The sequence below is a fragment of the Vanellus vanellus genome (assembly GCF_965231255.1).
Source record: "Vanellus vanellus genome assembly, chromosome: 6".
Classification (NCBI taxonomy): domain Eukaryota; kingdom Metazoa; phylum Chordata; class Aves; order Charadriiformes; family Charadriidae; genus Vanellus; species Vanellus vanellus.
The window spans coordinates 1,340,170-1,353,299 of record NC_138911.1 but is presented as its reverse complement, the minus strand read 5'-3'; the positions used below and the strand labels follow the sequence as shown (position 1 = coordinate 1,353,299).

The window sequence follows — 13,130 nt, the reverse complement described above, 5'->3', positions numbered from 1 at the left end:
GCCCGCAGTCCTCGTGCTCTCCATCTCGGTGGTGACATCTACCTTCTTCCACCCATCACACTGGAAACGCACCAGCCAAAAGGGCAAATGAGAGCCTGAGGAAGAGGTGTCCAAAACTGGAAGGAAGGTGATGGGAAGGATGAGATAAGGAGCACGAAGAACGACTGAAAGGGGCAGCAAGTGGGGAAAAGGGCCCTTCAGAAGGGACGAAGGGAAGTGCCAGGGCTGGCCCTGTCTCCGGTGGCTCCGACGGAGGTGCCCGAGCCCAACAGGAGGTGTGGTGAACCTCTTCCTGCAGCCCGTTTGCGCCCAGCGAAGGCGAGTGGCAGAAACCACTGTGGGATAAGGTCGGACGATGCATTTTGCAGAGTGGGAATTCGTTTAAGATGCGGAAAGCCCTGACCCACACCCCGACCCACATCCTTGGCTGAGCAGCGAGCGGGGCAGCAGGCCGAAACCTCCCAGCGCCAAACACCAACGGAACGTCAACGTCACACGGATTCCCACCAGAGCTCGGCCAGATCCAGGCTCTGCTCTCAGCGAGGAAAAACTGTTCAGAGCCTGGTGGGGTTGGACATCACCCGGGACGCCGAGGGTCGGCGTTTTACAGACTTGGAGCCAGAGGCTGCCCTTCCCTCATGGCGCACCCCTGGGAGCAAACCCCCACGCTCTGGGCAGCGTTTGGGGTTTAAGACCTTCTCCGGGGCCGCATCTTTGTCTTTCCAGGAGAAAAATCAGCGGCACGATGCTGTGGATGAGTCCTGGCAGGTCCCGTCCTGCCTGGGGGCTGAGCCCCCCCTCCATCCTCCTCCCCGCTGTCAGCGCCGCCTCTCGCACCTCCTCATCTCCCCGCTCGATACCGGCCCCGCGGCCACGGCCCGGCTGACAGCGGGAGATGGATGGGGCCGAGCCGGCGCCGCGGGGCACGGGACACGTGCAGGGACGTGATGGATGTGGGGGGCTTGAGGAGATGGTCCCTCCGCAGTTTGCATCAGTCCCGGTCCCAAAACCCAGTGCAGCCTCCGGGGGCCAGAGGGTTTCCTCTCCGGTACAACAGCCACGGGAAGGATTTAAGCGCCCACACCGAAGTAGAAGTGAAGGCTGAGCCCCAGTTTGGAGAAAACAGCCGCAAAGCAAAGCTGGGTGGGATTTCAGCCCTTGCCCAGGGCCACCATCACTGGGGTACCACTGGGGACAGAGAGCCATCAGCATCCCTGTGAGGATGTCCCCCGTTCCCTCCAGACCCATCCCTGGAGCTCCACCATGCCTCATCCCACCCCACCATCCCTCATCCCACCAGGATACGCTCCGGTGCTGTGCAAGGAGGTGATGTGGCCCCGTTGCAGTTCGGAAGGGAGTGGGGGGCTCCGGAGTAGCCCCTCTGCTTCCCCCCCCCACCCCTGCATCAGTCACCTCCCCGCACGCATCCATTCCCCCCCGCGCCGCCAGCATGTCCCCATCCATCATCTCCCGCTGTCAAGCCGGTACGGAGTGTGGCGATGGGGGATGTGGGGTGGAAGGGGCAGGACCGGGGGGTGCTGGGCACCAGCGTTTGGGATGGTTGCCAGGGGAAGGGGGGGGGACCACTTTCCTCCCCCTCCTCGGAGCCACAGAGGCTTTGCGCGAGCGGCCGGCACATTGCGGATGCCTCAACACCTTACCGTGTTTTTTAATCCCGGGTGTTGACGGCGGGCTGTCGGCCGAACCGCCGGCGCACAGGCGGCTGCCGCGTGCCGAGAGGGGCTTTGCCCCGGGGAGAGGGTCGGAGCAGCCCCCATCTCCCCCCCCACTCACACCTGTGACATGAAGGGGACAAGGAGAACCCCAAAAAGCCATCCCTCCCCCGCCCAGGGTACCCCCGAGATCCAGCTGGGGACCAGCGGTGGTCCCAGTGGTCCCGTGGCCACCACTCACCTCCTGTCCATCATCATCATCATCATCACGTCAAGGCGCCAAGGCAGGTCGGGGAAGGGGGCTGTGCTCCGGCCCCCGCGTCTCCACCCCCGAGCTGGGGCATAAAACCCCCGGCAGGCTGCAGGGGACAGTCCAGAGCTGGTGCTGCACTGGGAGGGGGCTTCGTTGGGGTCCCCACCGCCACTGTGCCGGGGAGGAACGGAGCCACAGACACCTCCTGCCCACCCGCTGCACCCATGGCAGGTAAAACCCACCCATGGCAAAGCTCCCCCGGACCCACCCGTGGGGTCCCGCGGTGTTTTTGGGGTGCGGTGGGTCACCATAGGGGGATAAAACCCCACTACGGTGGGGGACCAGGACTCCCGCGGAGGGAGGAGGTGATGGGGTGGCTCCTACATGTGGGGCGCGGGACACCCCAACACCCCCTTGACCCTTCCGCAGCATTCCTGGGGGGTGCGGGCGAGGGGTCCCCCTGCGGCACTGGCCTGGGGTGGGCAGGCGAGGGGCTGGGGACCGGCGGCAAGAACCGGCGCGTGTGCCACGCCGCGGCGCGGCTGGAGATGGGCAGCCTCTGGGAGGAGTTCAACCGCCTGGGCACCGAGATGATCGTCACCAAGGCGGGCAGGTGGGTACCGCAGCGGGGCTTGGGGGCTTCCAGGGTGGGGGGGGACGGACGGGACATCCCTTCCCCACCCCATTTCCCCGCAGGAGGATGTTCCCCACCTTCCAGGTGAAGCTATCGGGGCTGGACCCATTGGCTGACTACGTCCTGCTCATGGACTTTGTCCCGCTGGATGACAAGAGATACAGGTGTGGGATGGGGACGCTTGGGGTGGCGCGGGGGGGCGGATCCTGGCGGTGCTGAGCCCCCCGCCCTGCCCCGCAGGTACGCCTTCCACAGCTCCTCCTGGCTGGCGGCGGGACGCGCCGACCCGGCAGCCCCCGGCCGCGTCCACTTCCACCCGGACTCGCCGGCCAAGGGGGCCCAGTGGATGCGGCAGATCGTCTCCTTCGACAAACTCAAGCTGACCAACAACCTCCTGGATGACAACGGCCACGTGAGGACCCAGCCCCGGGGGTGGGCGATGCACCCCTGCATTGAAGGGGGGGGGGGGGGTGGGAGGGTGGTCCATCCCACCTCTCCCATCTTCTCCCCATCCCCAGATCATCCTCAACTCCATGCACCGCTACCAGCCCCGCTTCCACGTCGTCTTCGTGGACCCGCGGCGGGACAGCGAGCGCTTCGCCCACCAGAACTTCAAGTCCTTCAGCTTCCCCGAGACCCAGTTCATGGCGGTCACGGCTTACCAGAACCACCGGGTGAGCCCCGGGGAGGGGGGGGGGGTGGTTGGAGGGGGGGGGGGGATGGACATCAGTGTGCCCCCGCCCAACCCACCCAGGGACCCCCCTGACCCCTCTCCCTTCCGCAGATCACCCAGCTGAAGATCGCCAGCAACCCCTTCGCCAAGGGATTTCGGGACGGCGACCCCGAGCCGTGGTAAGTCCGCCCCCACCCCACCCGGACACCACGATGAGGGGCTCCTCACCTCCCTCCCCTGAGCCCCCCCATCTCTCTCGCAGGTGTGGGGTGCCGGGGGGGTCCCTGCTGGGCTCCTTGCCCCGCACCCGGACCACCGCGCTGCCCTCCCACCCCGAGAAGCAGGAGAAAGGTAGGGGGGCCGGAGGGGGGGCTGACCCCCTCTTGCTGTCTCTCCCCCCTCCGGGGGCTCCCCGCGGCCGTGGGGCACTGGCCACCGCCGTCACCCCACAACCAGCCCCACCGGCGGCTCCCCCCGCCTTCCCCGAGCTGCCCGCGCCCCCCTTCCAGCCCCTCGCCTGCCCCCCCGCCATCTACGTGGGGGCAAAGCCCCGCGCCCTCCCCTACCCCCTGCCCGCCTTCCCCCCGCTCGGCGCCTACGGCACCGCCGCTGCCCCCCCGGCTTTCGGCTACGGGCAGCAGTGATGGGGGGCACCCCCTGCCCCCCCCCTCTCCAGGACACCCCCCCACCCCACGGCGGAGGCGACAGAGACGCAGAGGTGGGGACGAGCCACGGGGACGGCTTTATTCTCTGCCGAAGAGGGGACCAGCAGGATGCTGTGGCTGGACCCCCGCTGCCCCCCCACCGGCCCCTGGGGGTTTTGGGGGGGGGGGGGGAGGGCAGTCCTGCCCTCCGGCACCCCCCCAGCTGAGTCTTGGATGCGGCCGATGCTCTGAGCCCCCCTCCCCGGCATCTACTCCCCGGCGTCGGGCGCGAAGGCGAAGGGGCACAGCTTGTAGCCGGCGCCCACGTAAAACTTATTCTGGAATTCCACCCTGCCGAAAAGAGGGGCCGGTGAGCCACGGTAGCGGTGGTGGTGGTGGGGGGCGGAGGGAATGTCCGTCACCCCGTCCCACCGGCGTTCCCCCCATCCCACCCCGGAGCCCGGGCTCACCAGTGCAGGCGCAGAGCGTGGAGGAAGGCGGAGAGCCCCTCCATCACCAGCAGGATGGCCACGGTCAGCACGGCGAAGGCGGCGAAGACGGGCACCAGCACCACGCCGCCGGCGTAGCTCAGCCGCACGAAGCCGTTGCGCATCACCATGGTCCACAGGACCTCCGACAGCTCTGGGGAAGGGGTTTTGGGGACAGGCAGAGGGGGTGAGGCTCTGCCCGGTCCCGGGGGACGAGGGGACACGGCGGGGAGGTGGGGACGGGGGGACACCACTCACGGGCATGGGCCAGGCTGAGCGCCCAGAGCCGCAGGTAGGACGCGGTGTTGGAGACGCAGCCCAGGCAGTACTCGATGGTGTGGATCGCCTGGTGCATGAAGACCTCGGCGAAGTCAAAGTGCTGCAGGGACGGAGGGGACGTGGGACATCAGTGGGGGGGGAAGGGGGCACGGCCACCCCCACCCCACCTCTCCCGGTGGCCCTCACCTCGGCGTCGGGGCTGTGCCCACCGCTCTCCACGTCCTCCTTGGTGGCGTTGACGGAGTTGCCGGCCTCCTGCCCCTCCAGCAGCGGCTCCTGCTCCCCGGTGGCCACCGGCTGTGTGGGGACGGCACCGGTGGTGAGACCCGGCTGTGTTGTTCCCCCCCCCACCCCGCCCCCTGGCTGAGCCCCCCCAAACATCACCCCAGCCTTACCGCAGGGTGGCCCGGCCTCGGCGCGCGCCGCCGGCAGCACAGGTAGAGCGGTGTCCCCAGGAGCAGGACGGGCACCGACGCCAGCGCCAGCACCACCAGCACGGTCTGCACCGGCACCTGCGGCACAGGGGCGTCGTTTCAGGGTCCCCCTCCCGGCAACGGGTACCCGAGCTGAGAACGGCCCCGACTCGTGACGCAGAGGGGACCCCATCCCCACGGCGCCAGCGAAGAGGAGGGTCCCCAGGTGGGTGTCCCCCCCATCTCGGCGGGGTGCTACCTGCCCCCGGTAGAGCGGGAGGTTGCCGGCGTTGGAGGTGAAGAGGAACATGTCGATGAAGTGGATGAGGATGCTGGGGGCCACCAGGGAGTCGGCGGCGCTGAACGTGACCCACTTGTAGAAGATGAGGAAGACGAGGTAGCCAAAGAGCGCCAGGAGGAAAACCATCTCGGGCAGGAACTCCAACACCAGCCGGTGCCGCTGCTGGAAGTGCCTGGGCAGGGGGACATGGGCCTGGCACAGCGCACCCTCGCGTGTCCTGGGCTCCCACCCAGATGTAGGAGCACAGGACCCCCCTCACCCACCCCACCAGCCCCGGTCCCCTTAGCATGACCGCGGGTGGCCAGAGCCCACGGGCACAGCCACGGAGACTTACACGTGGTTGAAGACCCCCAGCAGGACACCGAAGCCCATGTGCACGATGCCCAGAACCACGGACATCTTCATCTTGAAGGAGTTGAGGAAGTTGAGGTGGTTGGTGGCCAAGCTCCAGATCTGTCGTGGACAAGGCGGGTGAGACTCTGGGCCACCCCACCGAGGGTCCTACCCTGTGCTCTTCCCCACAGGACACTCACAGGGTCGATCCCGAAAGGATAGGGCCCTTGGAAGACGCCGGTGACGTTGGGGTCCAGGGTGAGGGACGGGTGGGTGGCGAGGTAGGCAGAGCTGTGGGCAGAGCAAGGGGGGGTCAGTCCAGGCAGGGACCTGTGGGGGGCGGTCACAGGGGAATGGGGGTCCCACCTCCAGGAGGAGTGGTTGGCCATGGTGGCCACGCTCCAGGCAGAGGGGAAGATGACGGTGGCTTTGCTGAAGCACTCATTGTAGATGAAGCCGGTGTAGATGGAGAAGGCCCCCATAAGCAGGATGAGGTAGCGCCCCTCGAAGAACGTCAGCCAGATCTGGTGGGGGCAAACATGGCTCCCACGTCCCACACCACCTCCTCTGCCCCATACCCTCCCCCTCCCACACCCCCAACCCTGCCCCGTCCCGTCCCCGTCCCACACCTCCAAACCCCGTCCCGTCCCCGTCCCACACCTCCAAACCCCGTCCCGTCCCCGTCCCACACCTCCAAACCCCGTCCCGTCCCCGTCCCACACCTCCAAACCCCGTCCCGTCCCCGTCCCACACCTCCAAACCCCATCCCACACCCCCAAACCCCATCCCACACCCCCAACCATGTCCCACACCCCCAAGCCCGGCCCCCCGCCATGTCCCCCTCACCTCGTTGCTGGCCTGCCGCAGGCTGGGGCTGTTCTCGTACAGCACCATCCAGAGAGCGAAGATGAACATGAGCAGCCCGTGCCCCACGTCCCCAAACATGATGGCGAAGATGAAGGGGAAGGTGATGATGGCGTAGGGTGCTGCGGGGGCACAGAGACCATGTCACACAGTCCCCCGTGTGTGTCCCCCGCAGCCCCGGGCCATGGCATGGGGCCTTACCGGGGTTCACCTCCTGGTAGCTGGCCACCCCGTAGGCGTCCACGATGCTCTGGAAGCCGGCGGTGAACTTGTTGGTGCGGATGAGGGTTGGGGGGCTCTCCGAGGTGGGGATGCGCTGCACGAAGCACTCCACGCTCGAGCCGCTCTTGTACTGCGGGGAAAGGACCCGGCGCCTGACCCACGGCACACCCCTGCCCGGCACCCGCCCCACAGTGGCAGGAGGACACGGGGACACGGAGCAACCCCTGGCAAGAGGACATGGGGACACCAAGCAACCCCACCACAAGGACGTGGGGACCACCAAGCAAACCTCACCACAAGGACGTGGGGACCACCAAGCAAACCTCACCACAAGGACGTGGGGACCACCAAGCAAACCTCACCACAAGGACGTGGGGACCACCAAGCAAACCTCACCACAAGGACGTGGGGACCACCAAGCAAACCTCACCACAAGGACGTGGGGACCACCAAGCAACCCCTGGCAGGAGGACATGGGAACACCAAGCAAATCCCACCACAAGGACATGGCGACACTGAGCAACCCCTGGCATGAGGATATGGGGACACCAAGCAACCCCAGCACAAGGACATGGGGACACCAAGCAAATCCCAACACAAGGACATGGGGACACCAAGCAACCCACCGATCCCTGGCGCAGGGCGTCCTGCACTTGGGTGAGGTCCCGCACGGGGCACCAGACCTCGGCGATGAGGCACTTCTCGGTGACATCGAAGCTGCACTGGTTGAGGACGAGGTAGATGGCCTTCATCTTCTGTACCTGCACCCGCCAGGTGGGCAGTGCCAGCACCACCTTGTCCAGCACCTGCGCCAGGTACTGCTCCGTCTCCTCCAGCACCTAGGGGGGGGCCCAGCATGGGTCAGGAACGTGGGGGTGCCGGCGTGAGCCCTCCAGTCCCCCCTGTGGCGTCCAGCTCACCACGCTGAGGTCCTGGATCTGGCTGTGCAGCCCGCTCATGGTGTCCGCCCGGCTGGCCTCGCTCTCCGGGTAGGGGTACACGTGGCAGTGGAAGCTGGGACAGATGGGACACCACCGTGTCAGGGGGTGCCAGGGCTGCCTGGGGGTGGCCCAGCCCGTCCCCATGGGGGGGTCCGGAGCGGGTCTTGCTTAAATAAACCTCTATGTGGCCGGACGCGTGGTGTGGGGCCACTGGCTCACCAGTCTGAGATCTTGCGGATCTTCTGCCCGATCTGCTCACCCCAGTAGGAGATGAGGAAGATGACCCAAGTGATGCTCTCGCCCTGGGGACAGCGCAGCCCACGTCAGCCCCGGCTGTCCCGGCCCCCCTTTCCTTGCCAGCCCCCACCCCAGTGCCCCGCTCACCGTGGCCGGGTCCTCCATGGGCTCGGGCATCTCCACGAAGTTGGCCACCAGGTAGCCGCGGCAGGCACGCCACAGCAGCCGCTCGAAGGCGCTCACCCGCCACGGGTGAATGACGCCGGCCACGAAGCTGTGGGGACGCGGGGAGGGTGCTGGGACGGGCACGGCTCCGCTGCTGCCCCTGCCCCATGGCCAGGTCCCTGCCCCCATGGCTCCTCCCCACACCTCCTCCTACAGCCATGCCCCGGCCCCACGGCCCATCTCCAAGCCTTACCCACCACCCCTACCCCATGGCTCATCTCCAAGCCTTACCCTACACCCTTACCCACAATTCCTGGCCCACGGCCATGTCGTTGCTCCATGGCCTATCTCCAACCCTTATCCTACAGCCTCTTCTGCTGCCCCATGGCTCCTCTCCAACCCTTATCCTATAGCCTTCCCAGTTGCCCCACGGCCATGTCGTTGCCCCTTGGCCCATCTTCAGCTCTTATCCTACAGCCATGTCCACTGCCCCATGGCCCCACCACTGCCCCATGGCCCCTCTCTAACCTTTACCCTATACCCTTTCCCACGATTCCCAACCCATGACCACGTTGTTGCTCCATGGTCCATCTCCAACTCTTATCCTATAGCCGTGCCCATTCCCCCATGGCCACACCACTGCCCCATGGCCATCTCCAACCCTTACCCTCCACCCTTACCCACTATCCCTGCCCCATGGTCACACCACTGCCCCATGGCTCATCCCCAACCCTTATCCCACAGCTTTCCCAGCTGCCCAGCTGCCCCATGGCCATCTCCAACCCTTACCCACTATCCCTGCCCCATGGCTCATCCCCAACCCTTATCCCACAGCCTTCCCAACTGCCCCACGGCCCATCCCCAGCCCTTCTACGCCTTCCCACAAATCCGGACCCATGGCCATGCTGTTGCCCCATGGTCCATCCCCAAACCTTCTCCTATAGCCATGCCCATTGCCCCACGGCTCATCCCCACCCAACCCTTATCCCACAGCTTTCCCAGCTGCCCCATGCCCAACCCCCTGCCCCACAGCCCCTCTCCGACCCCCGCCCCACACGCCAGCCCCGCTGACTTGATCTTGCGGTCGAGGTGGTGGTGCAGAGAGGGGTCGAGGATGGGCTCACGCTCGGAGAGCGCCCGGGGCCGCGGCGGGGAGCCCGGGGGGGCCTGCGGTGACGGGGAGCAACGCGATGAGGCTGGGGGAACGCGGGGCGCAGGGTGACACCCCAGGGACGGCGGGACCCCCGCTCCGTCGTCGTGGCGTCCCCGTCCCCCCCCCCCCACCCCCAGCCCGGGGGACCCACCGGCAGGCTGGTGAAGCGCTGTCCCTCGCGCAGGACGTGGAGGTACTGGCGCAGGTCCCGCAGGCGCCCGCGCAGGGAGGCACGGTTGCGGCTGACCTCCCGCAACTCCTGCGCCAACTGCTCCGACTGCTCCTGCACCCGCAGCGCTTCCCGCGCCAGCGGCGCCCGCGGGGACTCCCGGCACGGCCCCAGCACCCGCCCGGCATCCCGCAGCTCCTGCTGCAGGAAGGCTGGGAGAGCCGCCGTCAGATGGAAACGGGGAGGAAAAGGAAAGGGGGGGGGAACGGGGAGGAAAAGGAAAGGGGGGGGGAAACGGGGAGGAAAAGGAAAGGGGGGGGGAAACGGGGAGGAAAAGGAAAGGGGGGGGGAAACAGGGAGGAAAAGGAAAGGGGGGGGGAAACGGGGAGGAAAAGGAAAGGGGGGAGAAACGGGGAGGAAAAGGAAAGGGGGGGGGAAAACGGGGAGGAAAAGGAAAGGGGGGGGGAAAACGGGGAGGAAAAGGAAAGGGGGGGGGGAAACGGGGGGGGAAACGGGGAGGAAAAGGAAAGGGGGGGGGAAACGGGGAGGAAAAGGAAAGGGGGGGGGAAACAGGGAGGAAAAGGAAAGGGGGGGGGAAACGGGGAGGAAAAGGAAAGGGGGGGGGAAACGGGGAGGAAAAGGAAAGGGGGGGGGAAACGGGGAGGAAAAGGAAAGGGGGGGGAAACGGGGAGGAAAAGGAAAGGGGGGGGGAAACGGGGAGGAAAAGGAAAGGGGGGGGGAAACGGGGAGGAAAAGGAAAGGGGGGGGGAACGGGGAGGAAAAGGAAAGGGGGGGGAAACGGGGAGGAAAAGGAAAGGGGGGGGGGAAGGGGAGGAAAAGGAAAGGGGGGGGGAAAAGGGGAGGAAAAGGAAAGGGGAGGGGAAAAGGGGAGGAAAAGGAAAGGGGGGGGAAACGGGGAGGAAAAGGAAAGGGGGGGAAAACAGGGAGGAAAAGGAAAGGGGGGGAAAACGGGGAGGAAAAGGAAAGGGGGGGGAAACGGGGAGGAAAAGGAAAAGGGGGGAAAACGGGGAGGAAAAGGAAAGGGGGGGGGAAACGGGGAGGAAAAGGAAAGGGGGGAAACGGGGAGGAAAAGGAAAGGGGGGGAAACGGGGAGGAAAGGGGGGAAAAATGGGGAGGGAGGGGGGGAAAATGGGGGGGAGAAGGGGACACACCCCCCCACCCCCCCGAGTCAGCCCCACATCCCCCCCAGCACTCACTGAAGGTCTTCTCCATCTCCTCGCAGCGCCGCACCTCACCCACGAAGCGCCGCTGGAAGGCGCTCACTTTGGGGTTCAGCTGCCGGGGAGGGGGGGGGACGGGGGACACGGACGGACACGGTCACAGCACAGCCCCGGCAGGATTTGGGGGGGCTCGAGCATCCCCAGGGGACCGGGCAGCCCCAGCACTGTGTAACAGCCCCCCCGGTACGTGGGGCGCCCCAAATCACCCGCACCCCAAACCACCCAAATCCAGTCCCTTGCACCCATAGCACCCCAAAGCACCCATCCCACACACCCCCTTGCACCTACCGCACCCCAAAAAACTCACCCCAACCCCACCTGCACCCACGGCACCCAAAAACCCACCACACCAAACCCACAGAATCCCAAACCACCCAGACCAAACCCGCGGCACCCCAAACCACCTGCACCCACCGTACCCCAAACCCACCCACCCCAACCCCCCTGCACCCAGCGCACCCCAAAACAACTGCACCCATCCCCTGTACCCACAGCACCCCAAACCCACCCAGACCAACACCCCTGCACCCACGGGACCCCAAACCCACCCACCCCAACCCCCCTGCACCCAGGACACCCCAAAACAACTGCACCCATCCCCTGCACCCAGGGCAACCCCAAACCCACCCAGACCAACACCCCTGCACCCAGGGCACCCCAAATCACTCACCCCAGCTCCCCTGCACCCATGGGACCCCAAACCACCCAGATGACCCCCTTGCACCCAGGGCACCCCAACCCCCCTGCACCCAGGGCACCCCAAACCACCCAACCCATCTCTCCTGTACCCACAGCACCCCAAAGCCACAAAGACCAAACCCCTGCACCCATGGCACCCCAAATCACTCACCCCAGCTCCCCTGCACCCAGGGCACCCCAAACCACCCAGACGACCCCCCTGCACCCAGGACACCCCAAAACAACTTGCACCCATCCCCTGCACCCAGGGCAACCCCAAACCCACCCAGACCAACACCCCTGCACCCAGGGCACCCCAAACCACTCACCCCAGCTCCCCTGCACCTAGGGCACCCCAAAACAACTCTACCCATCCCCTGCACCCACAGCACCCCAAACCCACCCACCCCAACCCCCCCTGCACCCAGGGCAACCCCAAACCCACCCAGACCAACCCCCCTGCACCCAGGGCACCCCAAAACAACTTGCACCCATCCCCTGCACCCAGGGCAACCCCAAACCCACCCAGACCAACCCCCCTGCACCCGTAGGACCCCAACCCCCCCCCCCCCCCCAACCCGGGCACCCCAACACCCCCCCTCCCCGTCCCCATCCCCGTCCCCCACGTACGTCCCTGAACTCCAGCAGCCCCCGTTCCCCCAGTTCGCTGACGCAGCTGTAGGCCGAGGCGGACTGGAGGAAGAGCTGTGCCAGGCAGACCTCCTCGCTGCGGAACAGGGACCCCATGGTGGCCCCGAGGGGGCGGACGGGGACCGGGGAAGGAGGGACGGGACCCCCGCTGCGACACGGCGCCGGGCTGCGGGGGCGAGAGGGCACCCCCTGATGGGGTCGGGGGGGGGGGGGTGGATGTCAGGGTGGGCAGCAGGGCTTGTTGGGGGGGATGGGGGGAGTCAACCCTGCTCACCCCGCAGCCGTGGCCAGCGGCGAGTGACCCGCCCTAGTCACACGCCGCTTTTCCCAGCACCGGGCTTGCAAAATACTTCCCCCCCCGCGCTGTACTTATCCCCCCTCCCCGTCCCGCTCAGCTGCATCTGACTCAGGGCCACCGCATCCCCCGGGACCACCCACCCCCCCCCAATTCGGGATCCAGCCCCCCACCCGGGATACACCCCCTCCCAGGCGGGATACACCCCCACGATTCAGCCCCCCCCCCCCCCCCCCCGTACCCGGCAGCGCGGGGCCGCCCGGGCTCGGCACTTCCTCTTCCCCCAGGAAGGGCCCGGCCGCGGGGAGGGACCGGGCGGGGAAATCCCCCCCCCCAAACACACACACTTTTTTCCCCGGGAGCTGCACCGAGCCGGGATCCCTCGGAACCGCGACCGCCCCCTCCGTTCTTCCTCCACCATTCCCCGAGGAGTGTGGAAAGTGAAACCATTTCCCCCCCCCCCCCCCCATCCCATCAAGCATGGGGCCGGGAATGACACACCCCCCCCGCGGCTGCAGGCGGGGGAATCCCCTCCCTGGGAGAGGGGTACATGTGTCGTCGTCCCCCCATCCAAAATCCTCTAAACCTCCACCTTATCCCTGCCCCCCCCCCCCCCCAACCAGTCTCTGCGTCCCCCTCCCCATCCCCCACCTTTCGCCACCACCGGGACCCCCCACATTCCTGTGCCTCCACCCCAATATGGGCATCACCAGGACATCTGTCCCCCTCCCAGATGCAACCACACACCCCCAGAACCCCCCTCCCCACCACCAACACTCAGCGTTCAACCCCTTCTCCTGCCCCAGCACTGGAAAGGAAGAGA

The 13,130-nt window shown here is 66.8% G+C and overlaps 2 protein-coding genes across 2 annotated transcripts; one reads left to right on the top strand and one right to left on the bottom strand.

The window, feature by feature from the left end:
- Positions 1 to 947: 947 nt before the first annotated feature.
- On the top strand, positions 948 to 3,877 carry TBX10 (T-box transcription factor 10; the record flags this gene model as incomplete). Its single annotated transcript, XM_082485019.1, has 8 exons — positions 948 to 1,143; positions 2,356 to 2,539; positions 2,623 to 2,724; positions 2,801 to 2,972; positions 3,079 to 3,234; positions 3,345 to 3,412; positions 3,496 to 3,502; positions 3,743 to 3,877. The coding sequence occupies 8 exons, from the start codon at positions 948 to 950 to the stop codon at positions 3,875 to 3,877; spliced, it is 1,020 nt and encodes a 339-aa protein (XP_082341145.1).
- An 87-nt stretch (positions 3,878 to 3,964) lies between these two features.
- Positions 3,965 to 12,727, bottom strand: TCIRG1 (T cell immune regulator 1, ATPase H+ transporting V0 subunit a3). The gene is made up of 20 exons (XM_082485957.1): positions 12,655 to 12,727; positions 11,992 to 12,201; positions 10,660 to 10,738; positions 9,425 to 9,654; positions 9,193 to 9,287; positions 8,103 to 8,229; positions 7,938 to 8,020; positions 7,698 to 7,791; positions 7,404 to 7,616; positions 6,757 to 6,907; positions 6,538 to 6,677; positions 6,058 to 6,215; positions 5,892 to 5,982; positions 5,693 to 5,811; positions 5,317 to 5,530; positions 5,040 to 5,156; positions 4,831 to 4,941; positions 4,624 to 4,744; positions 4,348 to 4,519; positions 3,965 to 4,228 (listed from the first exon to the last, which is right to left on the bottom strand). The coding sequence occupies exons 2-20, from the start codon at positions 12,106 to 12,108 to the stop codon at positions 4,147 to 4,149; spliced, it is 2,514 nt and encodes an 837-aa protein (XP_082342083.1). The 5' UTR covers positions 12,109 to 12,201; positions 12,655 to 12,727; the 3' UTR covers positions 3,965 to 4,146.
- Between the last annotated feature and the right edge of the window lie 403 nt (positions 12,728 to 13,130).